Below are 27,388 nucleotides of genomic sequence, written 5' to 3'. Positions count from 1 at the left end.
TGATAATAAAATAAAATCTTTATTTTTAATAGATGGACAAAACAGACCCAAAACCAGACAGTATTTTCCTGAAATGCATGGGCACTATTGAATACAACACAAATGAAGTCAAAACATATATATCTATATTATGCTTTCTATCTGCTTCATTAAGTATAGTCTTAATATAACATTTCTGACACGGACAAAAATATACTTTTTTTTAACAACAGCCACAAATACTGCCCTGATTAATAGCAGACTTACAATAACTTACTAACTGCACATGGAACTTGATCAATACAGTTGAAGGGCAGACGGAAAAATTAATAACAGTTTTTTTCCTATGATACTTTTATTTGAAATCCTAAATTTTTGTACTATATGAAAATAAAAGACTAAATCTGACTTTTACTTTATTTGATCCACTTAATGTTTACATTCAGTTCAGGTTCACAAAAGTATTTTTTATTTATAATACATATACCATCCCATTTGGACAAATATAGATGAAATCATAACTTTTTTGACATGTCAGCTATGTTTTTAACCTTGATCTTATGAAAACATCTCATGCAAAAGAGGTAAAAATCCCTGTCAAATAAATGTTATTCACAAATGCTAAGAACATGAAAATAAAATGCATGATTGTGATATGAATATTTTATCTAGACATTGAAGGCTCACAAACAACCACCTCAGTGTCTGAAAATGAGCTGTTTGCTTCACTGATTATAGATCCAATTTACTGCACAGTACTACTGTCTACAAATTGTAAAAGTGAAGAAGGAGTGTCTGATAATTCCTCTGAAAATAAAATCTACTTGAAGAAACACATTCTGTTGGCATTTTGCTTGTGGAAGTAACTTAGTTGTATTTTGTTCCTTTTTTTTTTTAAACCCACGTCTATCAATCACAGATGTAGCCTTTGGTTATATGAACAGCTCTGTACAAATTTAATGGTAGGAAAGCTGAACTAAGGCAAATAAAACCTATAAACAGACTTTGCATGGGGCTATTTAGTTTAGCTTTTGTAGTCATCCCATCCACTATACAGCCCACCACCGCAACCATGGCAGACATTGTTGGACTTGCACAAAGACACACACACAGAATTGGTATGTGGAAAGCAGGATTGGTATATGGTCACAGGATAAACAGATCACTTCTCTCCTTTGCATGATAAAGCTTCCATGGTATGCTATATGAAAAAGTGCAATAACTTTTCAGTCTCTGCAGAGAGTACTGAAAAACTTTATTGGAACCATTTTTCACACAGGGAATGTGTAGTTCTATCTGGGCAGGAATAGTGTGCAAAACCACACCAATTTAAAAAAATTTCTATAGGATAAAAATGTAAAATATTCTAATAATGTTGAAAGCATCTGGGTTGAAATTTTTGGACTAACAACTTTATTTTTTTCACTTACCTTTTTTTGAGCATTATAGAAACATTTACATTTTTATCGCAACAAGGGAATATAAAAGAAAAAGATTTTTATTTTTCCATCAAAATGTCTCAATATAAAAATGTTGCAGTATTCAAAGCATCTGGTCACTATGCAGTTTCTCATAGTTAAATTCTAGCAATTCCTGGACAAAACTTAGGTAAGAGAATATTTTTTTAGGAAGACCTAGAGGTGACTGTAAAATGGAATTCTCTAACTTAACTTGGAACTGCAGCGTAAGGCATTGGCTATGCAAGCAGGCAAAGCCATGGCTTGATATCTTCTTGTAAGAAGGGATTTAGGCTGGAGGATTTGGGTAGGAAATGGACAATAATTCAGCAGTGGCTCTGTTCTCCCCCTCTTTTTCCTATACAATCTCTTTTCTCATCTCTCCGCTGTAGTTCATGGGGGAACGAATACTGCTGGGCTTATGTTTGGTTTGTGATACCCAGCACCCTGAATTTTGTAGTTGGCTTGTTCACTCACCTTGCAGGAATTATTAGTTTCTTTGCTATATTGGCTCTTGTGGGTTTTTAGTGCAGATCCTGATTTTGATTCCCTCCACCGAGAGCACACTCAATATTTGTTAGCACAGTAGTACTGCAGGTCATAATGCATATTCAGAACTGAGATGCAGTGTTATTTTTAAATGCAGTGCAAGGAAAAATAATCAACATATCTAAAATTAATTTTTTCTACATATAAAATATATATATGCTGTTAAGACTCCACAAAAGGAGCAAAAACATACCTAAGAATTCAGCCTTGTGAAAGCTTATGTCAACACTGAACGCACAAGTTGATGGCTTCTTCCTTTAGCAGCAAAACCTATTCTTACATCTACTACCCTCTAGTATAGCTCCTCGTGCTGTGAGTGTTAAAAAAAGAAATTTCAGCAGTGACCAGCAACACGAGGATGTCTGGATTTCAATGGAACATTTTGTGTCATGCGCAGAGTTTAAAAAGAATTATTGGAGCATAACTCTTAACTGTACAGAAATCTAGCTACTAGAGCTCCCACTGTGAAAGGCACATACCAATGGGGACAGACACAATCATCTTGGCCGTGGGCAAATGGAAACGATGTTGCATGCTCCCTGCCAGCCAGGGCAAAGACAGGAGAGGCCTCATCTCCCTGCTTTGCTGCCTTTGGCCATTCATGAGAGAAGTCTTGTCAGCATCCGGCCACTGCTGATGCTCCGCAGCATTACTGTGATGGCCAGGAGGACAGATAGTAATGAAGGAGTCCAGCATTCAGTGGAAGACACCACTGTGACTTTCGCTACGCTTCTGGTTTCAGCTTTCCTCTGACTTCCTCTCCAAGCTGCTTTTAGAGGCAGACACTTACAGATGTGGAAAGCTGTCCAACAAGCCTGTGTTTTGAAAAATTTTTTAAAAAGAGTGATTTTCTATGGAAAATCTACACTTTCCAGAGTAATCCTAGCAAGACCACACCAAAAGACTTTTCGATAACTTAGAGAAGACTTTTTTCAGTATGTGAAAATGTCTTTTCAAGCCTTCTTGACTCTCCTTACTTTTCAATATTTATTTCATTGGTGCAGTTGCTTGGTGTCAGAGTGGTTTGCTCAGTGTTCATTTTGATGATAACTCAAGATAAGACTTCTTTTCTCAACATTGAAAATTTCTATCTAGTTTATCAGGGTTTTTTTATAAGAATCATTTTTAACAAGCTGAATTTCAACTCCAATTATTGCTTTAAGAATTTTTGAGACAGCCACTAACCACAAGAAAACAAAGAACACCTATATTAACACACTTTGCTTAAGGTTGTCTTGCATTAGGTACAACAGAATTTTAAACTGGTGAATTAATTTTAATTTTTTTTAAATTAATGTATGATGTTTAGCACTCCCGTATTTATTACTATTTGTGCATTTTGCTGTCTCATACAAATAATAAAATACTAGATTGTGTTATTTAAATTTCTTTATGAGAAAAAAAATGACCAGATCAAAACTCCAGGGAAGTTATCTATCTGTCTTCGCTCAAGCAACTAGCTCTTTAGTGATAAATCACTTCCAGCTGTGACAATATATTTTCACTTAATACCAATAAAATGTTGACTGATAATATTTCAGAGTGACTGTATTATAATCTCCTCATATGATATGCTAGCTAAATAGCTGTTGTACATTTTCTGCTACATGTATTTTCAATTGTAAATATTTTTTTAATTGCACAGTATATAGTTCTGGGTGCAAAGAATGGGATTTGAGTGTATATTTTGGTAAAAGCTCTATGAACTAATCCAACATGTTAGATAATAACAGAAGAGAGTTTCTTTCATGCTCCTGCTCCTAGAAACAACTTGAATGTGCAGCGGTATTTTATTCCCAATTCTTCCTTTTCTTCTGATAAAATGCCTCTTACTATTCTTTGTAGAATATCCTGTTTCTCGTTATTTTGCCTGTGGCTACCAGATTTTTTTAATTATCTTCAGTGTTGGACAGCTCTGGACTTGAATCAACGTAGTTGAAGGCTTCCTTGTTCGTGAAAGTTGAGCTCAAAGTTAGACTGTGTCGTGGATTCACAGGTGCAAGTTCATTTAGTACAATATTGTCACTTTTTACAAGAGTCGCTTTGTCCATGTGTTCTCTACTGTACCGGGCAACAACAGCATCAAGGAAGTCCAGCTTTGGTGGCAAAGTCCCACTTTCAAATAAGTATTTGGCTAAGTAAGAGACCATAACATTAGTAACGAAGGAGGTGAGCATAGCAAGTGTTTTAAATGGGAATCGCTGGACATAGATATTATTATCATCTTGATACCAGCCAGGATAGTAGATCAAGGGCTGAAGGTAGAGGTACGGTTCTCCTCCAGTTATTCTGAGAACAAGGCCAAATAAGTATCCTGCAATGGCACCATAGGTGTTGGTTCCTTTAATAAATAACACACACAGGAGCTGGGGGAATATGATGATATATACGAGGTCAGAGCTGAGGTACCACAGGCCGTACACTGATGAAGCCAGCAGTGCCATTGCTGTTGCTGATGCTCCAAACAGAAGAACAGTGATTCTCATGACCCACACAATTTCCCTGTCTGAAGCCTGCAAAAGAAGGGCAGTGTTAGGTGGTTTTTTTCATGATGAGACATGTATGCCTACATTTATGCACAGTTAATATAAGATGCTGCATTGTAAGAGGAAACTTTGCATGATTCATTCAATAATATTTACAAAGTCATATCTCTATCTCCACCTCAAACTCAGGAAAAAAAACACCAAGGGTTATGGTTGCCATTCCAAAAGTCATTAATTTTTGAACACAAGGGAAAATTTGAGAATGTGTCAAAGATAAAAAGCAAAAGTGTTAGATATAACCATTAGAAAGAAACACAATATGGCTCAACTAGAAAAATAACTGTCAGCATCAGAATTTCTTCTTCTCCATTTCCTAAGAAAAACTCCAACTCACTAGACCATTTTGTTATCAAATGACTTCCTGATAAATGAATAATTAGAAAAAATGTCTCATTTTGTTAAGGATTTAAGTAAAACTTATGATGCAGTGATAGTAATTAGCTCTTTGGATAAACTGCAGTGCCATGAAAACTCTTGAAAGCTGCTCTTCCCAAGCTGGCTTTTTACCTCCATCATCAGTCAGAACTATAAATATTTTTATGACTTTCAGTTTGTTCAATAAACTGTTAGGAACTAAATGACATCCTTTTCCTAGTCATAGGGAGGAACATGAAAGAGGTGTTTCATTAGGAAATTACACCATAGTCAATCACCTAAAATTTTCTCTAAAAATAGAAACAAAAATGTTATCTCACATTTTGCCGAAAGGAAAGCTGGTAAATGTTCCGAGCAAACATAGAACTTGCTGATAAAATTGAAGAATCAGCTGAGGACATCACTGCAGCAGATACAGCGCCAAGGCCAAAGAATGAGATATAGACTGGGCAAAGGTACTGGAGCACGATCGGTAAAATCATATCTGCTTCTTTTTTACTCTTGGGGTCAGGGACACCATAATCAGTCTGGTTCCAAGCTACAATATGGACACAGGTATGTTATTAGTAACATTAGTGGTCATCGGCCACAGCATCGCTTGAATTCATTTGTAGTGAGCTATTCATATTGCCACACGTTCATTCACATTCAATACCCAAACTGTTACCAGGACCAGACCAATACTTTTCAGAGAGACAGCATCCCACTGATTTCTGTTAGGCAGATTTAATTCTGCTCAGCATTTTTTCTTATCTCTAAAATAAGTCTCACCACAGCCTGGAGTTATCCAGTAGAAAGTTTAATATTAAAACTTTGCAATGTTTGTAAATGTAATTTTCTTCAAAACAAATCTGGTGTCCATGTTCCTTAGTGATGTGTTTAACTACCCTCTTGGATTACAGACAGGGCTCAAAGCCATGTGTTAAACATTTCTATCAGTTTAGCTACAAGGTCACTGTGATGGGGACAACTCTTACTATGACAAAGGTCTTGACAAGGATATTTTGGTCAAGATAAGAAATCCCTGATAAATCATAGAATCATTTATGTTGGAAAAGACCTTTGAGATCATTGAGTCCAACCGTCAGCCTAGCACGGCAAAGACCACCGCTAAATCATGATCCCAAATGCCATATCTACATGTCTTTTAAATACCTCCAGGGATGATGAATACACCCTGTGCAGCCTACTCCAAACAAGCCTGCTTGACAAACCATTTGGTGAAGAAATTTTTCCTAATATCCAATCTACACCTCCTCTGGTGCAACTCAAGGCCATTTCTTCTCATCCTGTCACTTGTAACTTGGGAGAAGAGACCAACCTGCACTTCGTTACAACCTCCTTTCAGGTAGTTCTAGAGAGCAATATGGTCTCCCCTCAGACTCCTTTTCTGCAGGCTAAACAATCCCAGCTCCCTCAGTCACTCACCATTATTACTGTTAGGACCAAATAAAAGTACCACAATCTAACTCAAACATTGAATAGAGATATTATGTCTGTAGATATCTATAATGTGCAAAATGATTTCATTTCACCCACTGGGGTAGGAGTACTTTCCTTTTGGAGAAATATTCTATTATGTTATTTTTATGTGTAGTTTCCTTCCCATAAAGAATTCTTGAGTTGATTAACAGTGCCATCTGACTATCTAACCTATATGTCACCTATATCTAACATAAGCTTTGTTTTCTCAAACTTATTGCACAATTCATTTTACATTTATTTTACTACTGATTTTTAATCATTTACCTGTAGATGCTCCAATTGCACCAATGAGTACTGCAGGAATAGCCATCACAAGACAGCCAAAAGCAGCCAGGAATGACAGAACTTGAGCATATGTGGCAGAAGATGAGGAAAGAACTCGCTGGAAATATGCTTGCCATGGTATTCCTCCTAATGTCTGCAAACACAACAGGCAGAATGCTGTCATTGGAAGCTAACTGGATTTTTTTGCTTTCACCATATAGAAAGCATGTAGAAGTATCACTTGAATGCTGAAAGCCATGTTGCTACTTTTAAATTTATTTAGCCAGTAATAACTGCAACTTTCATTCTCACAAGAAATGTCAAACCTGTGTAAGTCCACTTAAATTCCATTCTTTTAGACAAGTCATTTTTTTGTATGATTAGAAGCAACACTTTGTGCTTACATAGTCTCTGTAACCCCCAAATACTTAATAAAGTCTTATGAAAAGTTATAAAATACTATTGTCATATTTCATATTTGAAGAATTTGCCTCCAATACCCTTCTCCCATCAAAATTAGATTGGACTCTCCGATAGGATTTGAAAGCAAGAGTTTATCTTCCTTTGCAAATGCATGTGGTCATTTGAACAAGGCAAGATGTTCTGTATACAGCAAACTCAAGAATCTGAAAAATTATTCTCCCACTGCCTTAAGCAAATACAATAAAAATAGAAATTGAAGATGGGGTAGTAAAAGCAAGTTTTCTTTTATGGTAGAAACCCTTATCTTTTATTTCATTATATAACATGAAGATCTTGATGAGACAAAATTATTTCTGCAAAATACGACACAGGAGAGTATTAGCAAAGGTTAAAAAACCAAGTGCTTACAATTCTGTCTTGACAGCAGGATTTGAATAGTCTCCACTAAATAAAAAAGTGTCTGTTACTAAACAGCATGGAAAGAAAATCAAGCAAAGTGCTCACTAACTGGACACTGTCCAGTTCTACACACTAAATGAGGTAGGAGGCATTTGGAGCAAATATTGTGTATACAGGGGTTTCATGTATGTTTCATGCACATATAGGGACTAACAATGTTTCAGAGACAAATCTGGTTTTGACTTGCTATTTATGACTGTTTTCCTTTGCTGCCGTAATAATCCCTTAACAAAGCTTTCCAAGGATGTGTAAATTTCTTGAGCTATAATGAAACAAACAAGATGAAAAGAAAATGTGTCACAATTTGGCAACATCAGAGCTTTTCTTTGGTCATCAACAGAGATGAAACCTTCAGGCTTACCAGAGAGAATACAGCCACTTGAGCTAATGCCATACTTTGGATCTAAGAGAAAGCTGGATAAAATAATGTATTTTAATAGCCCAATTATCAGAAAACCCTAAAGATTTTTTTATTGAGATGATTTTAAAAAAAGACAAAGAAGGTAATCCCGAAGTACAACAGGATAATAAAACCAGTTCAGATTTGCATAGGGACACTGAGAATGGAAAATGTTAGCATGTGTTTCTAGATCTTCTAATGGAAAGTACTTAATAACCACTGATCCCACGTGTAATACATAGTTATTAAATAACAAAAGCCCTTGGTTCATTCTGGGATGTGTGCATGTATGAATTCATCCATCCTGCCATCCATCTCTGCACAGCTTTTTCTACTTCACCGATACCTAAGGCATATTTGATCATTTGTATAACACATTTATTGCCTTCTGCAATATATAAATTCCTCTGCCAACAATGACATCAGTTAAGTATTAGCTGCACACTTTTATTTAATTTTAACATGTCAACTCTTTCAGCCTGATGATATCTAAATTGCATTCCTGGCAATGATGACTGATATGTCACTGAAATCATTCAAATGTGCAGAAAGATTGAGCAGGAGTCAAGAGGGTTTCAGTTTGCTGGAAACTCTTAATTAAGCTCTATTACTTTCAGTTGTCACAGTAACACAGTGTGAATGTATAAATGCTTCATTCCTTCATACAAGTCACCACTTACCAGTAAAAAGAAATTGTCCAACCATGTGTAAATGTCAAGTGAGTTGATAGATCCAAGCCAAGGTGCTTGGTACACCTGGTGCACAGCTGTGAGCCCAATGTCTGTTACTGCAGGATGGGACATCGCAAAGGGGACACTGATCCACTGTAACCAAAGAGAAACACTCTGTTCATGTCTAAAGAAGACATTCTAAATTTGTGAAATGTTGATATTAACCCTGATCTAGCCAAACTGCCACATTGACTTGCAGTAAAGTCGAGTTATGTGCTGGAGGAACACCTCTGAAATCCAGAGAGCTTGGTAGTGGATAGCTTATGTCTCTCCTGGAGACTGCGAGAAGAGAATTAATCAATGTAAATCACAAAATCAGCAGGGAAGACAAATTTATACATCTTCGTTTTATTTTCCCTGAACTCCTCATATATTCTTTACACTCTTTCCTGGACCAGACAGTAGAGAAATATTTACATATAAACTTGCATGTAATAGCATCAGGATTTACCAGTTTACAAGCATGAGACATCACACCTGAAGGCTTGGGAATTTGTTCGTAATTCAGTACAAAACTATATCATGACAAGAGAGTAGTGATGTTGGTGCAACCCCAACTGTCTTCCTCCAAAACTCTCATTAGCCCAGTGTTACATCACTTTTCTGCCTTGAGGGTGTTTTCTTGGGATCTCCTGACCATTTTCAGTCTCTCTCTTTTTTTATCTACGCCAAAAAAACCTTTCCCAGAGACAGTTTCTGCCGGAAGGTCCATTTCCTTCTCCAACTGACTTTTTGTGCATTTACTTGCCAACTCATTTTGCAATGGTATAACTCCCTTTCTATGGAGGAGAAAATCAGCAGCTCCTACTGAGATGAAAATCAGGCTTTGTGCTATATGAGCTAGACCATCACAAGCATAGCATCCTTAAGGATCCAATGACATCCAAAACCACACAGATTGCTACAATTCAACTGATCACAGTATATGGGGTCAACAGGAGCAAGGAAGGGAAAAATAAACATCTTTCTCTAATTTGTTGCACAATTACTGCAATAATGTATGAAGAATATTTTGCAGCACTGCCTGTTATTCTGGCAGTTTAACACATACCATAGGATTCTGTTCTGCTAAATGTTAAAATTCAATTTAAGCAGTTGGGCAGAAAGATTCCCTTCTCACTCCATGCTTGAGCTTTTCTGTGAAAGTTCACTAAAATGTTTCCACTGTCTCCAAGATATTTTGAGGGAAAAATAAATATATTTTCAAAATTAATGGATATTAATACTGTTCTTACTGAGAAATTAATGGGGAACAAGGATGTAAAAGGATTTTTTTATTCTCGTTTCTGAATCTCAAACATGTCCGACTGATGAGCTTCTGAACAGCTGTATTTTGACCATACTCTACTGGGATTTTCAGTGGGGTAAATCTCTGAAAGTCTGTCTGGACTCTGCATGCCACAATCCAGGATTTAGTAGGTACTGTATTGCAAATGCATTATGAGCTTTTGTAAGCCATTCCAGTTCCTGACAGTAACCTAGCTTTTTGTGGTCTCGAGGACTACCTTTACAGTAGTAAATAAAACAAATCAAGACACTTTCTCTGGCCCTGCAGTTCACTGGCATGTCATGGTTTACATCCATACATTTAGACTCCTTTTCCTGGCAAAAATGACAAACCTCAACTGTTTCTGGGAATTATCTGGGAAAATAGAGAGTAAAGAATGGGGAATTAATAATACAGATGAGATGAAGTCAGTAAATAGTGAGGATACAGTCAAGGAAAGTCTCACCAGGCAAGATAAAGACAAAGAGATGAGAACTCTAGATGTGGATACAAGAGAGTGAGGAAGGTAGAAGAGACACTTCATGAGATTGTAAAGAGAAAACCAAGGATGTACATATGGCTGGGGTAGAGGTTATTGAAACATAAGGAAGAAGCTGTGTCTGAAATCAGGAGTCAGGGTAGGGAACAGAAGTGATTACAACAAGTGTTTCCTCCTGGGTAAGGAGCAGGAGAGAAACCAGACATTAGAGGAATCAGCAGTAAAGCTCTGCACCAGTGGAAATAAAAACTGTTCCAGGGCCTGCAGGAGAAGCTGGGATAAGTGTAACTGTGTCATCTTCTGCTGTGACATCTCCTGCGAAAGTATTCCATCTCATCTAAAACTGCCTGACCATTTAGATACCGAGACTTCCAGCCTCACTGATGACACTCTCAAGTTCATGAATGTGGTTTATTCTAGAGTTGTATTACTATTGATTATTTCAAATGGGAAATTACATAAAGAGCCCAACCTGAACTGAAAGAACACTATAAAGCTACAGATCCAACCACTTAAAAGACTGCTATACAACCTTCATTTGCTTTTTCCTGTCTGTCAGTTTCATGCTGATTTTAATGTTGTTATTCCCATGGGACCAGCGTCTTTAGCAGTTCAGAGGTTGATCTCACTGAAGAAGCATTTTGATTTATCTAAAATGTTGGGAATTTTTGCAATGCATTCCATCTGTAGAAAATGAATGTTTCACAAATATTAACCTTCATGTTAGGGAAGGAGACAGTATTTTCCTTACTATATGTGAAGAACAGAGGTATGAGGAAAGAAGATCTGGAATAACTTCTCATTTGACTTGGCCAGCTGGAACTTTGATTTGCTTTTTCAGGGTATTTAGCACCATTTCCATTAAGTCAGTTACAAGAGGGAACACTCAGCATTTCTGCAAGTAAGGCCCTAGCCCTCACAGTAAGATACCACAGAGTAAGGACACACACAGAGCTGGTTAGTGACCACCTGTGCGAGCACTGGGTAAACCAATTTCCCTAGAGCTGCACAAGAACTCTGCTGAAAGTACAGAAAGAACTCCAGGTCCCCAAAGTGCCATTTGGCTCCTCCACACTGAGCCACCTCATTTATTTTAGGCTCTCTCAGTTCTCTGCACACCTGTGACTATCTATTACTGCCACTGGCAAACAAAGACAGCAGCCGCTTTGATTGCACCCTAGTGATCTGGATCCTGTTACATTGGTGTTTTTCAGTGTGGGTCTTAAAGAACAGCACTAAATAAAAGGCTGCCCACTATCATTAGCAGCTGATGAGGGGATATTCATACTACCATACTAAAACAGCCCAGACATCCGGTAAAACCTCCTGTGTTATGGTCACCAAGGATGGTGGAGGGAAATGAGGAACAACCCAAGAAAGTTAGCTAAGTTAACAGGAGGTTAACTAAGCTGCATGAGTAGGTAACAACCAGAGAAAAGAGAGGCAGGAGAGTATCAGCTCTGCAGGTCCAATGCCAGTATTTCAGGCATAGGACTGCTTCCTATGTCTAATGCTTTCTTCCAGTGCCTGTGTCACAGTCCCATGGACAGACAGGGAAGGGGGCAGCTCCAGTCCTATTTGTAGGAAAAAAAAGCCAAAGAAACAGACCTCTTGGGCAACATTATTTTCGAAGCACAGACTGTACCTTAAGGCAAATGCAGTCTCCACTATGACTGGAGATATTCCTTTTCCATGCTTTCAGTGAAGAAAGTTCCAAAACTAAAACTGAGCAATAGGTCTCAGCAATCATCTTAATGCTCAGGGCAAAATTCTCAACAAAAAAGGAAAAAAAGCATCAAACTTACCAGTCCCAGGAAGATGCAGAAGAGTTGAACTACATCGGTGTAGGCCACAGAATAAAGCCCACCCACAAGTGTGTACATAGTTGCAATCAGGGCAGAAATAATAACTGAAATATTGACGTTAATGTCAATGATCACACTTATAGTTGCACCTAAGGGGAAAACCAAAGTACTGTGTGTTAGTGTAAGTCTGATGAGAAGGTACACCTTTGTTAAGTTGCATATATAGGTGCTGGTCTGACACTTAATACTCATGGCTAGGCTTCGCGAACGAAGATTTGGGAGACACTTAATAACAGTACTAATATATTCCCCCCTCTGCACACCCCTTCTGCACCTTTGAAGGGAGTGGTAAAAGGAATGCTCCTGTTGGTCCAAGTTTAGCATCTGTCATTTTGCAGGTTCTTAAGAAAATGAGGACAGAAGGCTCCCAACAGCCCTTCCTTACAGTGCTCAAGCTCTGTAAGGACTACACTCTCTTGTTCTGCCTGGGGAAAAGCAGCTATGCACAGACAGCTGAAGCTTCCCTGGGTGAGTAGCAGCCACATGGGAGCAAGTGTATCTTTGCAGTAAAGGCTTTTCTTGGGGATGTCTGCTGCATCCCATTTATGCTGTGAGCTAGTTCCTTTTGGCCAAGGAAGGAATGGTAGAGGAGGCATCTGCTAAAATGTCCACTGACATTTCTAAAGTGCTCTTGAATTTTTTATGTGGGACAAAAGCAGGTTTCTTTGCAAACAGCAAAATCCATCCTCCACTGTTGACCCAGAAATCAAGAACTTTCCCAAGCATTATCAAGCAGATTTCATTTGTAGAAAGCAAATCACAATGTTGAGTTGACCACAAAACAGCTCATAGAATCAAAGAGTTGCTGACACTGAAGAACACCTGTAAGAACTGTCTCTTCCAAGTCCCCACGCAAGCGGTGTCAGATGAAGCAGGTTGCTCAGATCACGTTCAGTCAGGTCTTGACTATCCATAAGGGTTGGAGACTCCACAGCTTCTGTGTGCAGTCTGCGACAGTGGTTGATCTCTCATATTGTTAAAAAAAAAGAAAGTTTCTCTAAATTTAAACAGAATGTCATGTAGTTCTTTTTGTTCCTATTTCCTCTTGTCCTATCTTTGGGCAACACAGATATGAGCCTGTCTCCAGCTTCTTTATCCCAAATAAATAAATATAAAATCAGGTATTTATGCAGGTGGATAATTTCCCCCGAGCCTTGCCTTTTACAGGCTGAACAGCCCCACCTCTCCAGTCTTTCTTTGTATATCAGATACCCCAGTCCCTTAATAATCTTTGTTGCTCTTCAGTAGTGTCTCTCTGGTATGGCCACATCTCTTGTATCAGGGAGCACTGGATCCAGTATTCCAAATGTGCTCTCAACCTGCTGGCAACGGTCCTTCCAATGCAGCCCAGTATGGCACTGGCTTTCTTTGACACAAGTTCACATTGCTGGATAATGGTCAGCTTCATTGCCTTCTAAGACTCCCAGGTCCTAGCTGCAAAAATGGTTTCCAGCTGGTTAACCCCCAGCCCATACCGGAACATCAGGTTTTACCTTCCCAGGTACATGATTTATCATTTCTTTTTGTTGAACTTCATGAGGTTCCTGTCGGTCCAGTTCTGTAGCTTTTTGAGATCCTTCTGAAAAGCATTACAACTATCTGGCCTATCAGCAACTCCTCACCATTCTTTATTTTCTTCAAACTAGCCAAGGGTGCAATTGGTCCCATCAGCAAGGTCATTAATGAAAACAATGCATAACATAGGAGTCAGTATGGACCTCTGGGATGGACAATTTGTGACTGGCCACCTGGTGGCAGCCATGCTGCTGGTCACAGCCTGCTGAGCCCAGGAGTTCAGCCAGTTCTCAATCCTCAATCTCCTCCTCACTGTCCACTCCTCTTCTAGTCTGTACTTCACCTGTTTGTCTATGAGGATGTTATAGGAGATGGTATAAAATACCTTTTTTGAAATCCTCAACATGCCCTGTTCTCCCTTTGTTTACCAAGCCAGTCAGCTCATCATGTGAGACCTCAGGGTGGCCAGGAATTATTTCCTTTTCATAAATCCATGCTGACTATTCTCAGTCCCCTTCTTGACCTTCATTGGTTTGAAAGTAGCTTCCAGGAGTATTTTCTCCATCACCTTCCCAGGGACTGATGTGAGGCTGACCAGCCTTTAGTTATTGGTGTCTTGCTTCTTGCCCTTCTTGAAGATGGGAGTGATATTTGTTTTCTTCCAGTCTTCAGGAACATCCGTGTTCTGAAGACCACAGTCTTCAGAAGATTACTGAGAGTGTTCTTGCAATGTTATCAGCCAGCTCCCACAGCACTCATGGGATGCATCCCATGAGGTCCCATGAAACGGTGTCTGTCCAGTGTATCTGAATGTTTCCTAACTTGATTCTCCTCCAGCAAATCTTCCTTGCACTGGACTTTCCTAGGCTTCTTAGGGCCCTGGAATTCCTGAAGGCTAGTCTTACCAGCAAAGAATTAAGCAGAGAAGGCACTGAGTACCTCAGCCTTTTCCACACCCTTTGCTACCAGGTGCCCCATCCCATTCAACAACAGTCCACATTTTCCCACTTGTCAGGATGGACTGTTCTTGAGCTTGGAGGAGGTAATGGTTGAACAGCAAACAGCTCTTCTGGACTCCTCTCCAGGACCATCTCCCATGGGATTCTTTCAAGCAGAATATTGGAGACTCCAAGCTCTACTCTCCTGAAGTCCATTCTTGCAGTCTTGATTTTTGCCTTGTTCTCCTTTTTCAGGACCATGAACTTCACCATCTCATGAACACTGCAGCCAACTCCGCCTCTGACCTTCACACCCTTAACTAGTTCTTCCTTGTCTGTAGGTAACAGGTTCAACAGAGCACCTTCCTTCATCAGCTCCCTGATCATTTGTGTGAGGAAGCTGTTAGTGCACTGAACAAACCTCCTGAATAGCTTGTGTCCTCCTGCATTGCCCTTGCAGCAGCTATCAGAATGGTTATACATCTCTCTTAGATGTATTAACTGTTTCAAGTGATTGCAATGTTTTAAAACCACGCTAAAAAATTTCTCTGCTTCTAATTAGGATGATTTAAATGAAACATCTTGCAACAACTTTTAGGCCTTGCAATTATTGTAGATGGATATTCTGGAGCACATATTTGGAAGAGTTCTGGCTACAGAAGAAAACATGATGTGTGATATATATTAGAGTTTCTGGGAGCTGACAGGTGTGGTTTTTGCTGTACAGTGAGACTTCAAAGTTCACGTGCTTAAGGATAACAAGCTCAGACCTCTTTCACAAGTTGTAAGACCTGCTTCCCTTCTACAGCTCTGCCAAGCAAGGAGTCATAATGAAGATCAAGTAGTGAAGAGCACTGGGATTAAACATTCATCAATGAGGATAGGTGTGCAAATCAGGAGACATAAAAATTAGTCACAGAATAGTTAAATCAAAATCTTCAATGACCTTCATAATCCTTAACTGTCAGCTGTTAATATAAATCTAGAAAGGCACTCACACCACTTGCAATGAAATAAAACAGAATGGCTTGTCCTCAGTCAAAAATATTCAAAACATTCTGAGTGTTCTTCAAGTCCTATCACCTCAGTATGCAGTTTGTTCTTAGTCTTTTAAGGGTTTTGTGATGAAATTGTGGTAAACAAGCTCCCCTATTGCTTTGCAGTTCATCACAGCACAGTTGGAGAGTACCTTCAAAGTTTATTTTTTGTTTAAAATAGCATATGCTAGAAAGCATTACCACATGCATGTGCATTATTAGTATGATTAGCTGGTGAAAGTCAATTACTGGTGCTTCAACTCAAGGGCTTTCTCAGTTCTTGAAGGGATTGCTAAATTCAGGCCTGAAATATAATTAAAACCCCTGGAAGTTGATTTTTTTTCAGGACTGGATGAGTAGTTGGGTGATTTTCTATTGAGTCATAATTTCACTAATTCTCTGAATCCTTTCTTGAATCCCAAGTTATTTTCTTCATTTTGTTAAGAAGAAAGGTATTTAGAATTGAAGAATTCTTCAATTTATTGATCAGCATCTGGTTTATTTCTATTATTTGTGTTATGGAAAGTTCTGTATATGTAGATCTCCTATATGCAAAGGATTATTTTGTTTAGATGCATTGGCAATGATGTTACACATTGTTAAGGGAAATTTTGACTGGCTTCTGTGATGCCAGTGCTGTAAAAGAAAAGCTGGGTCAGATAATACAAAAGGGGCAATTGGATTCACTCACATCACTCTCACAATCAAAGGAAATTTTTTGCTAAATCTTTTCATGCTCTTTGAAGAGGGACAACTTAAAGGTATGTGAAAACAATTAGATATCTTGCACGTCTTTCCATTATCAAAATAATTAATGGGGTACCATTACTGGATTTAATTACTAGTTAGCATGGGTCTTAGAACTGTCACACTCTGAATCATTTGGCTTGAATAGTTAGCATTTGAAGCTAGAATTTTAATGCATTTCTGATATTCCTAATATTTTCTACCTGTGATAAATTAATATTTATACTGCTTATTCCTTACCTAAGGCAGAGAAGATGGCAGCAGCCCAAAACATTTCTCCCATTAAAGCTGGAATAAACAGTAGTCCTCCCATCCTTTTCCCATAAAGCTGCTGAAAAGGGTCTAGCATTGTCACATAGCCTTTGGATCGCATGGGTTTTGCAAAAAAAAGGCCACCTGCAAAGAAAAACAGTATAAGACACCAGCTGCAGTTTAGAAATGCATTGCTATTAAGGCATAAAACATTCATTCTCAGTTAAGGGTACAAAAATATCAGCAATAGTGGGTTTTTTTGTTTCTTTCTTTGTTGTTTGTTTTTTTTTTAAGTAAAAAGTACAGTTAAAATATCCTCTGGGAACTCTTACCTTGCAACTGTCTACAGAGTTACTTAAACACACCCTTCCTGCCCATTAATACCTATAGTCTGATAATAAAAAATAATTTTTTTTCTTATTTTGTCTGGTTCAGTTTATGTAATCTGCCATTATGGATGCTGTCAGAGTTTTGTCTCATTTTGCATCAGCCTAAGGTAATGCCTTTCTACCTAATCCTGTTGATTCTTAGAGCAGAATCCAGCATGAATTTTCATATAGCCCTACTCTAAAAATAAAACTGTCTGAGATTCCTGGATCAGAAGTACAAGTTCACATGTGGTTTAGTGTATACATAGCAAAACTGATTCTTTCAGGACAATTCAAATTTATTATGTATGCTTAAAACAACCTTATTACACCTTCAGGGTAGGTCAGAGGTGGTCTGGGCTCTGCAGATGTCAGTTTTCCTGAATATTTGTCATATGCTTATTTCACTTATGTATGTTCAGGAATTTTGCTGTATCACAATTCTGCTCCACCTGGCTTGTATATGGGCTGGATATGTACATAAATGTGCAAAGGTCTCCCCTCCTAAAATTCTTTCTGGCTTGGGAAAAAAAAAAGGACATACCTCAGTAAAGCTGAAAGATCACTTGTATGGAAACCTGTTTAGTTGAGATCTGCATGACTATAACTAACTAGACTTCTACCACAGTAAAACTGCTATATAAGGTACAATAAAAAAAATGGTAAACCAGTCAGTTCCCAATAAAATCTACTGTATATTATTTGGCAACCCTTAATTAGGTTCTTTATCACAAGATATGTAATGTATTCATTCTATTGTGCAGAAGATTTTCCACATTTCTATGTATTGCCTTTTATCACTCATATTTCTTCATTACATTAGGTTCCCTGAACAGAAGGTACTGGCTTAACAATCATAATTTATACTGCTTATGTGAATACTGTCTTTAGGTGGATAGATGCAGAAACTCTCCAGCATTTTTTACTATACTTGGATTAGTAATGGATCCCTTTGCTATTCTACTTGTTATGCCATAATTACAATAGACAATTAAAAAGAAAAACAAAGAGTCACTGGTATTATAATCTATTACGGTGTTCAAACACCTGTCAAAAGAAATAGGAGATATTGCAACTTTTTAAACTAAATTGATTGAAAAATTAGGAAAAGTGGTATGGAGAACAATACTGAACAAACAAGGAGATTATATCAATTTTAAATCCTTCCAGTCTGAAGCAATAATATTTCTCCTAGATTTTTATTTATAATTTTGATTATTTATTTTTCTAAAGAAGAATAAGAAATCCTGCACTCAAAACTTCATGTACAGCTCATGCCTACAGAAACACTTTCCTCTCTGTGCTCAGCAGAGAGATCTATGGTCCCATGATACAGACTTCTTTACTCTGCAGTGGCTATTGTAATTTCCAGGAAAACAAGTCTGGATATCTAAAAACAGCTGGAAATGAGCAGAGAGGCTAACTCAACCCCATCTGGGCTACTATTAATTTGTGTCAATTCTACAAAGGCTGAGAGTCAGCAAGATGCTTGTGACTACAATCCTAACAACCAGTTAATGACATCGATGGATCATGACCATCATGACCTCATAATGACATAAACTGGTCTCTGGCCAGACAACCACTGTTATTATTTTCTTTACAGGAAATAGAGCTGTTCTCAGGGATGGGAACCACTATCAGAACTGGAGCTGGCGTACACATGCCAGAGAGGAACATCTATGATGGGTAAAGCTTCTGCCTGGGAAGAAAGGATAACCAGGACAGGCCATTGGAAAGCATTTTCAAGGGAAAAAAAAGAATGAGGAAGAAAAACAAGCGTATAGGAAGAAAAAAAAATACTGTGAAAGAAGATCTGGATAAGCAACCAAAGGAAATAAAGGGACAGATTAGGTGGGAAAACCATGAGAAAAGACTCAGAATAGATTGAGAGGTCAAGTAATATTGGAAAAGCTAGTACATCGGGCACATTAAAGCAACATGAAAAGAAGAATCTTTTTTGTAACAACATGCTTTTTAAACACTTGCATCATTACTGCAGCATTAAAAATTATAATGCTGTCTGCGTTTTACACTCTGACCTTGCATGTGGCAGGATTGTGTATTTGCATTTTGATTTGGAGTTTCGTACTGCAATTAAGAGGACGCACGGTCCAATTTTAAGGAAATAATCTGGTTATACTACAGACTTCCTACACAAAATTAAAAAAGTTACATAGATTCTTGGTGAAGATCTGTATAAGCACTTTCCTAACCTGAAAGGATATCTGTCTTTCTTGAATTCCAAGATTATAGGTGCCCTGATTCCTGGGCACCTAGGTCATGATACAGATCACGTAGGCATTCAAAGAAAACCCAAATATATAAAACTTGGTATATGTAATTTAAATACTCCCTCTCCCTCAAGGACAATATGGTTGTAATTAATCAAATAGGTCTTGACAAGGAGTCCAGGAGACTTAAGATATCAAACTATTTATAGTTATTTTCTGTTTTCTTTGCAATAGCTAAATGTACCAGCAGAAGGGATCCAGTTTACGGCAGCATCCTTTTATCAGACCCTAGTTGTTTCATTTGACATAATGAACTTTTCATCAGAACTGTTTAAACTGAGAAACTATTAATTTTAGTCTTTGCTTACCTAAAACCAGGCTAAGGGAATATCCAATAGGTGCCTGAGCCCAAGCTAGACCGTAGCCTGGGACATACACAGCTTCTGCTGTTCCATTGATGTAACCACCTCCTACCCATGTGGCTGAAAAGGAAGAGATGGAAAAGTCTTTAATGTACACAAAGAAAGAAAAGCTCACACATTGTATAATGAAATTGTCATTACTTATAATACTGTTATTTTTTATTACTTGTATTGTACAAGTGCCAGGCACAGCATCATTCTATAAAAGGCAGCCCTAATTTGAATTTACAGCTTAAGCATATGAAAAAAAGAAGTCAGATGGAACTGAGACAATCATCAATGTGTCTAAGTCTCTGTATAGTCAGTGAAGGTGTGAGGGCTGAGTCCCCCCCTATTTATTTTCCATTACTATTCTCTTTGTGTTAGTCCAAATGAAGGAGAGATGTAAGGGGGAATCTGAAGAAGAACAATAAACACACAGTGAAAAAGTCATCCCAGCTGGAAAAACTCAAAGAATTTAAATTAGGCAAGAGTTTAATGAATGTGTAATTTATTTGGCCCTTCATTAAAAAAAAATTGTCCTTAAAACCTTGCTGAATATTAAAATTATTGTTACATGAAGTACATTCAGTAAACTCTGAGATGTCTAAATATTTCTCTACAGGGTTGTGTTGCTTTTTTGTTGCTCTGTAAATTCTAAACAGTGAGTAATTTATTTTTGTTCTTCCTGAAGACATATTCATGCTATCTGCAATATTTCTGATTTTCTCTCTCTAAAAAGCAGTCTTTTTAATATACCAATCACTGACACTTAATGAATTGATTCTTTGCCTTTAAGGGAAGTTTCTATACTTGACAATTTGGGATCTACAATATGTATGAGAGAAAAACTCCAACATAGGAATGTATTGCAATTACAGCTGCAAAAATATTTCATAACAAATCACATAATAACGTTTATCTCTTCCTGTTTGCAGATTCCATGCAAAAATTTTTGATTATGTCTAATGTATACTGGTAAGTTTTAAGAATCTAGGTTTGTAGTTTGAACAAAGGCAGACAGATCATTACAAGTCCTAGCTTTCTGTAATTCTGTTTTGATTTGTGTCAGAAACCTTTACTTTCTCATATAAAAGTAGCTCAGGCTTTCTTTGTAAACAGTCACAATTTTTAGAAATGTATTTTCCTTAAACATTCTTCACAATTTTCCCATCATCCACCATCAAACAAGCAAACTTGATTTTGTGTTTAAGACAAAAAATTGGACAGAAACACAAATGAAGAAAATTAAATAAAAGTCCCTCAGAAATTTAATTAAAATCTAAATTACCACTCTTTTCCACTTAACTGTGATATTTCCCAAGTAATACCAGAGGGTATTTTGCTGAATTTCACCATGGCTTTAGAAACAAAGATCTCTAGGGATGGGGCATTCACAACTTTCCTGGGCAACCTGTTCCAGTGCTTCACCACCCTCACACTAAAGAATTTCTTCCTAATATCTATCTAAATCTGTTCTCCTTCCATTTAAAACCGTTACCCCTCATCCTATCACTACATGCCCTGATAAAAAGTCCCTCTCCATCTTTCTTGTAAGACCCCTTTAGGTACTGCAAGGCTGCTATGAGGTCTGCACAGATCTCTCTCTTCTCTGGGCTAAACAACCCCAACTCTCTCAGCTTGTCCTCTTACAGAGGGTGCTTCAGCCCTGTGATCATCTTTGTGGCCCTCCTCTGGACTCATTTCCACAGGTCCAAATCTATCTTATGCTGGAGACCCCAGAACTAAACATGTTAACCCAGGTGGAGTCTCATCAGAGAAGAGTAGAAGGACCTGCTGGCCACACTTCTTTTGGTGCAGCCCGGGATGAGATGAGCTTTTTGAGTTGTGAGTGCACGTTGTTGGCTCATATTCAGTCTTTCATTTACCAGTATCAAGTTATTTTCAACAGGATTGTTCTTAATCCACTCATCAACCAGCCTGTAAGCATGTTTGGGTTTGCCCCAACCCAGGTGGAGCACCTTAGACTTGGCCTATCACAGGCCCATCTTCAAAAGCCTGTCCAGATCCCTCTGCATGGCATCCCTTCCCTCTAGATTATCAACCACAGCACTCATCTTAGTGTCATCTGAAATCTTGCTGAGGGTGCACTCAATCCCACTGTCTGTGTCCCCGACAAAGATCCTGAATAGCACTGATCCCTGTAGGAACCACTGAGGGCCACCACTTGCTACTGATCTCCACCTGGACACTGAGTTGTTGAATGTTAAGTCTGTGACTACCTGGGATGCTTATTGTGTCTCAAGCAGCACAGTCTTATGGCATAGGTGGTAAACACCTCTATACAATATTAAAAGTAAATACTTAGGAATTATATTTGTCTCCTTCCCTGAAAATGCATGAGCACGAATTCTACATAAATGGTACTCAGTTATAGATGGGGAATAATATCCCATAGTCAACAACAGATGTCCAGCATTGCTGCAGCTGTGGTGCAAGGGTGCTTCAAGTTCCAGCAATGATTTTGGTTTGCTACAGAGGTGGCAGTTGTTTTGTCAAATGCACTTGGATGCTATGCCTAGCTGCCTCATTTTCTTTTGGAGAAGAAAAAGTCAATTCCCTTCTGTGTGATGTTGCAGAGGTCATTGCTCTCCCCTGGCTGGGGACAGGAACAGTGTCCTGCAGGCAGATATTACATAAGGTGGCATGGAGAATTCAGCCTTTATTTTTAATTTCTTGATTTCTGGATTGGAGTTTGAAAAATAGCTGCTGATCAATTTTTCTGTGCACACGACTGTACTGAAACATCTGTCAAGGACCACAGAGCTCTACAAAGGTTCTATATGTCTTCTTCTGAGGGGGTGAATGGGTAGTCAGCACATATATTGACATAAATAAATACATTAGAAGCAGAATAATGGGATGGGATTTCAACCTGGGATATTAATTTTTTGATACTCAGTTTGCTAAGCCACAATTTAAAGTTAGTTTAATACCTTTATTTTTGGTGAAATTCTTTTTTTTTTATCATAAATTGGACAAAAGGAATATAATGTTTAGTAATCTGTGGAAGCATTCATGTGGTAATCTATTTTAATCTTCTCTTTGTCTGCCATCTGAAGAACCAAAAAACACAGCAAATACCAACATCCATTTAAAACATGCACCCTATCAGACAAATACTGAGGATGTGAAGTGCAATTCTGCTCCCAGTTCTTATGAGGCACACAAAAGTTGATCTCAGACTTCTTTACATATATTGATATATATTAGAAAACCAGATATTCTGGCACTTCTTTGGGAATGATCCACTGATCGTCTGACCACTCAAATTATTTCATAAACTCATCAAGTTCTGTAAAATGAAAATCCTGACCCAAGGATTACAACAAAATATAATGTTGTAATGTTTATTTTTTTTTCTTGTGGAAAGACACATAGGTTTATCCAACTAAAATGAAAAAATTACATCAATAGATTATTACCTTTTGGGTCATGGTTGTGAGCATTTGGTCATGTCAAATATTTCCTTTGGGTTTTAAACTCAATCACCAAAATCAAAGTAGACTCAAGTTTGTTGCAGTCTTAATTCTTCTTAAGAATTTAATTCACAAAATAAGGAAGCCTAATATTTAATGCAACATTTTATCTATAATTATGTAAAAATCATACACATTAAATGCATATCTTCTATGGTGAGGTGTTAGTTCATTTTAATATGAGCTGCTGTGATCCATCCACAATTCAACCTTTTCGCTCTTTCTATTTTCATAGTTGCAGACACACTCAACTTTCAACAGGCTTTGTGTTCAGTATTTCAGTAGCTAGTTGATACAGCTACTTCTTCAGGATCATAGAGTATATTTAAATATATCCATAGCTGTTACTCATAGGTAGTGCTTTAAGATTTTTCAATGCTGTTTAGAGAATCAACTACAATTACTCAGGAATCTTGAGTTTGATACTTATGCTCCGAATTGTATTTCAAATTTATAGGCTAAGTGCTGTCATCCTCCCAACCAAATAGTCCTGGAAACCGCTACTACTTCTGTAGCCAATATCCATGGAACATTGTAGTGTTTGTCTCAGGAAAGACAGAATTAGGCCTTATCTCAAGGTGCTTCACGTCCATATAAACAATATTCTTTCTGGGGATCTTTAAAAAAAAAAGTCTTGTTTTCCTCTTTCAGGGTGGGTTTTGCTTTTTAGTTCATATTTAGATAATTAAACCAGTAGAATATAAAGACAATGTTGGGATACTCCTGTATCTTTGTTTGCAAGGTGCCATTTCTGCACCTATAATTTTTTAAGGAGCAAAGTATACCCTTGAATAACGTGACCATTTTGTAAAATTTATAAATCTGTAAAAAATATTGCATATTTTGATCAGCTTACTTTCATAATTGTTTTATTATGACTTTACAGATTGAGTGTCCCAAACATCCTCACTGAAACAAAACTCGGACTAACTCCTGGTTCAGGAGATTTGTGCCCACGTCTAGCTTTATGTGCCAGGCGTGGCTCCCTGCAACTGAAAGTGCAGTTTAGTTGCCATTTCAAGCTTTAATTGCCATATTTAATGAAGGCATAGGAGAGAAAGTGTGTAAACCCTGACAGTATAAAATCCATGACAGTTTTAGCTACACAAAGGCTTTGGGATAAGTCCGACGTTCTACTGCGGAGATGAGATACTTTGCCATCCCTAGAGCTTCCACGAAACAGAACGAGCATGTGTGGATGTGAATTGTGGTGGCTGTAGTAATTGCCTGCAAATAGGAAGCCTCAGTTCAAGTCTCATCTGTGCTTCAGCCGTTACGCAAAGTGCTCTTGTAAAATAGGATTAAGGAGACCAGAATTTGTGTATTCTTCATGCAAACCCATTAGTTATAACCACTTCTGTGGGGCGTGCCTTGTTTTATCTCCGCTCCCTCAATCTAATGTTTACTGATTTGTGAAAACCAATATTTCTGCAAAATATTTTTGTTTCAGTGCTCTTGAGAATATTTAATTCAGCAGAAAGCAGTCCAATCTGTTCTTGTTAGGAGTAATCTCATCATATCTTATGCTTCAGCAGCTGACGGATACGTGATACAATAAATTATAGGAAAGTGCAAAAAGTAGAACTGACTGCATTCAAACTTTATTGACTTTTACAAGCATTCTTTACTCAATATCTAATATTCAGTCTTTGAATGAGCGAAATGCCCCTGCAAAAGGATGAGAATTTATCTAGATTAAAGAACGCAGAATTTTGGCCCAAGTTTTACGTGGCTCTTCCTTATTAAATAACTCTGAAAGCAGAGTAGGGAAAAACTGCAAAACAACTTGATAAATTCAATTTGACAATTGAAAGGGCTTTGCCTGTACAGGATTTAGATTAAAAAAAAAAGACATGATTAAAAATTCAATAGCCTAAATAAAAATAGTGTGCTTATTTACTGTTCTTATAATGTATTTTTGTTCCAATACCATAATGTAAATTTTGAGATTTTGGACTGCATTGTGAATATCTTATTTACCCAGGGAAGGCAGCTGGTTTGACTGGCTCTGGGAAGCCAGACAGCACTGTTCACAAAATTAGTGAAGAACTCTTCATTCACCTAGGCTTTTCTTACTGATACTACTGTTGATAGTAATGTATTATTTTTTCAAATTGCTGCAAAAGAAGCTGAAAGAATCCACAAAGTAAGTTTGCTGAAATGTGTAGAATTATGAGTTTGGAATCACAACAATTTTCATTTAGAAAGTTGATTGATGTTGCGCACCCTCCTCCCCGCCCCCCCAGTCTGTTTCCCTATAAACTTGGTGTTACTCAGATTAAACAAAACCAAAAATAATGCACAAATTTGGATGGCTTTAACAACAATAATTTAATACTTATTAATCTATACAAATTCCTTACTTCTGTCCTGAACATATCTGATCCACAGATAAATACGGAAGCAATGAACACTAATATTAATATATTCTTCCTGTATGATTTACAAATATTTGTTGTTTTATACAGATGCTACATTTGGCTGTTCACTAAACAATTAGATAAAAAGTATATGTATTTTCTCCATTTTGCATTATTCAAAATGCAGGTTACACTTCATTCAGATGGAAAACTGACAAGTTATGCACTGGCTAAGAAAAAAAAAAAGGAGTGCTTTTTACATACCGGTCATTGTAAATCCACCAACTAGCAAGCCAATGTCTCTTCCACCGACTATAATAGCTTCGCTGCGGTCTCCTTCACTGCCAGTGTTCTTGGTTTTCCAAGCAGCCCATATCCCTACTGCCAGGATAGCCAGGTAGAAGACAACTATGGCCACCAGTCCCTCCACATGGAAAGCCATATTGAAGTCCCAACTGTTTCTTTTATTGCAATTTCATTAAGACCTCTGGAGAGAATACAATAATAGGTCTGCTTTTAACAAACCTGACTTTTAGAATCAGTGTACAAAACCCCCTCAGATGGTTATTCCAGTGAATTTATGAAATGACAATTTCAGGTGTAATTGAGATTAATGTTACATGTGAATTAAAATGCCTGTGGAGCAACAACCAATGGTTGTAGCCTCTGATTACAAAGGGGAATGAATGATATGGCTGAAAGCTACACTATTCTTAGAAATCAATTATTGGGCACTGATTTTTTTTAGTGTCACCAAGTTCTCAGTATCTGGGAACTCTTCAGTCAAGGAATACTTTGGTGCAGGGAATAGAAGAACTTGGCCATATGGACTAATACAAAAGTCTCCAGCTTGAAGACAAGCCACAAAACTGCTTTAAATTATATAAGAACTATGGATAAGTAATAGCTACAACAGCAAAATACATCTTTTACGTCTTTGTGTTGGAATGCTGAATCTTTTCCCCCTTCTATCATCTCCCGAAATCTGCACTTTCTTTTTTGCAACATTCAATTGTCCAGCATGAAAAGTATCAGTCTATTCTCTCTCGCAATCTGAGAAGCAAACGGAGAGCTTACAAGCTGTCGGACGGCAGAAATGTCGAGGTATACGAACTACAGCGGGGGAGAACTCCCGAGCGACGCGGACAGCGGCTGCCCCGAACCAGCCTCTCCCAGAACCCCCTCCCAACCTCGGCTCGCCGCTCCGCGGTCGCTCCCGCAGGGCCGCGCCGGCGAGACCCGTCCGCGCTCCCGACGGATCCCGCGGACCATCCCTACCTACCGGGGCGCTCCGCGGAGGTGCCGCGCCCTCGTGCGCGCCCGCGCATCCCGCCCCGCGCCCGCGGCAGGACCGCCCGCCCCGCCCGCCGCCCCCGCCGTCGGGCAGGGAAGGGTGTCCGCGCCCGCCGCCCACCTGCGCTCCGCCGCCGCGCTGCCCGGCACCCCGCGGGGCACGGCCGCACATCCCGCGGGGCGGTGTCGGGGCCGAGCCGCTGGGCGCTTTGCCCCCCCTCCCCGGGGTCTTCCCGCTTGCGGGGGCAGGGAAGGAGCAAAGGCAGGATCGTCTCTTTCCCCTCCGGTGGGGCGGTGCGCCGAGTGCTGAGGCTGCGACAGGGGGCTCGTGGATTAAAAAGAGGAAAATCCCTTTATAAAGGAGGAGGGTTCAGTGGGGTGAGAGGACCGTGTCCGTCAGAGCTAGGGGGAGGAAGGGGGAAAGACGTCAGAGTGCTAGGGGAC

The 27,388-nt window shown here is 38.6% G+C and overlaps 1 protein-coding gene across 2 annotated transcripts; it reads right to left on the bottom strand.

The window, feature by feature from the left end:
- On the bottom strand, window positions 1-27,388 carry SLC5A7 (solute carrier family 5 member 7). Of its 2 annotated transcripts, none has more exons than XM_064646383.1 (9): window positions 27,066-27,388; window positions 25,916-26,138; window positions 19,759-19,872; window positions 16,777-16,932; window positions 12,240-12,388; window positions 8,618-8,761; window positions 6,656-6,809; window positions 5,227-5,444; window positions 1-4,498 (listed from the first exon to the last, which is right to left on the bottom strand). In XM_064646383.1, exons 2-9 carry the CDS (start codon window positions 26,091-26,093, stop codon window positions 3,875-3,877), a joined length of 1,737 nt encoding a protein of 578 aa, XP_064502453.1. In that variant the 5' UTR covers window positions 26,094-26,138; window positions 27,066-27,388; the 3' UTR covers window positions 1-3,874. The 2 variants fall into 2 exon arrangements, with proteins under 2 accessions (XP_064502453.1, XP_064502454.1); XM_064646384.1 differs by lacking the exon at window positions 27,066-27,388 and adding an exon at window positions 26,934-26,992.

The sequence above is a fragment of the Pseudopipra pipra genome, chromosome 2 (assembly GCF_036250125.1).
Source record: "Pseudopipra pipra isolate bDixPip1 chromosome 2, bDixPip1.hap1, whole genome shotgun sequence".
NCBI lineage: Eukaryota > Metazoa > Chordata > Aves > Passeriformes > Pipridae > Pseudopipra > Pseudopipra pipra.
Note: the sequence above shows the minus strand (reverse complement) of the source record. Positions and strands in the feature narration are given on the sequence as shown.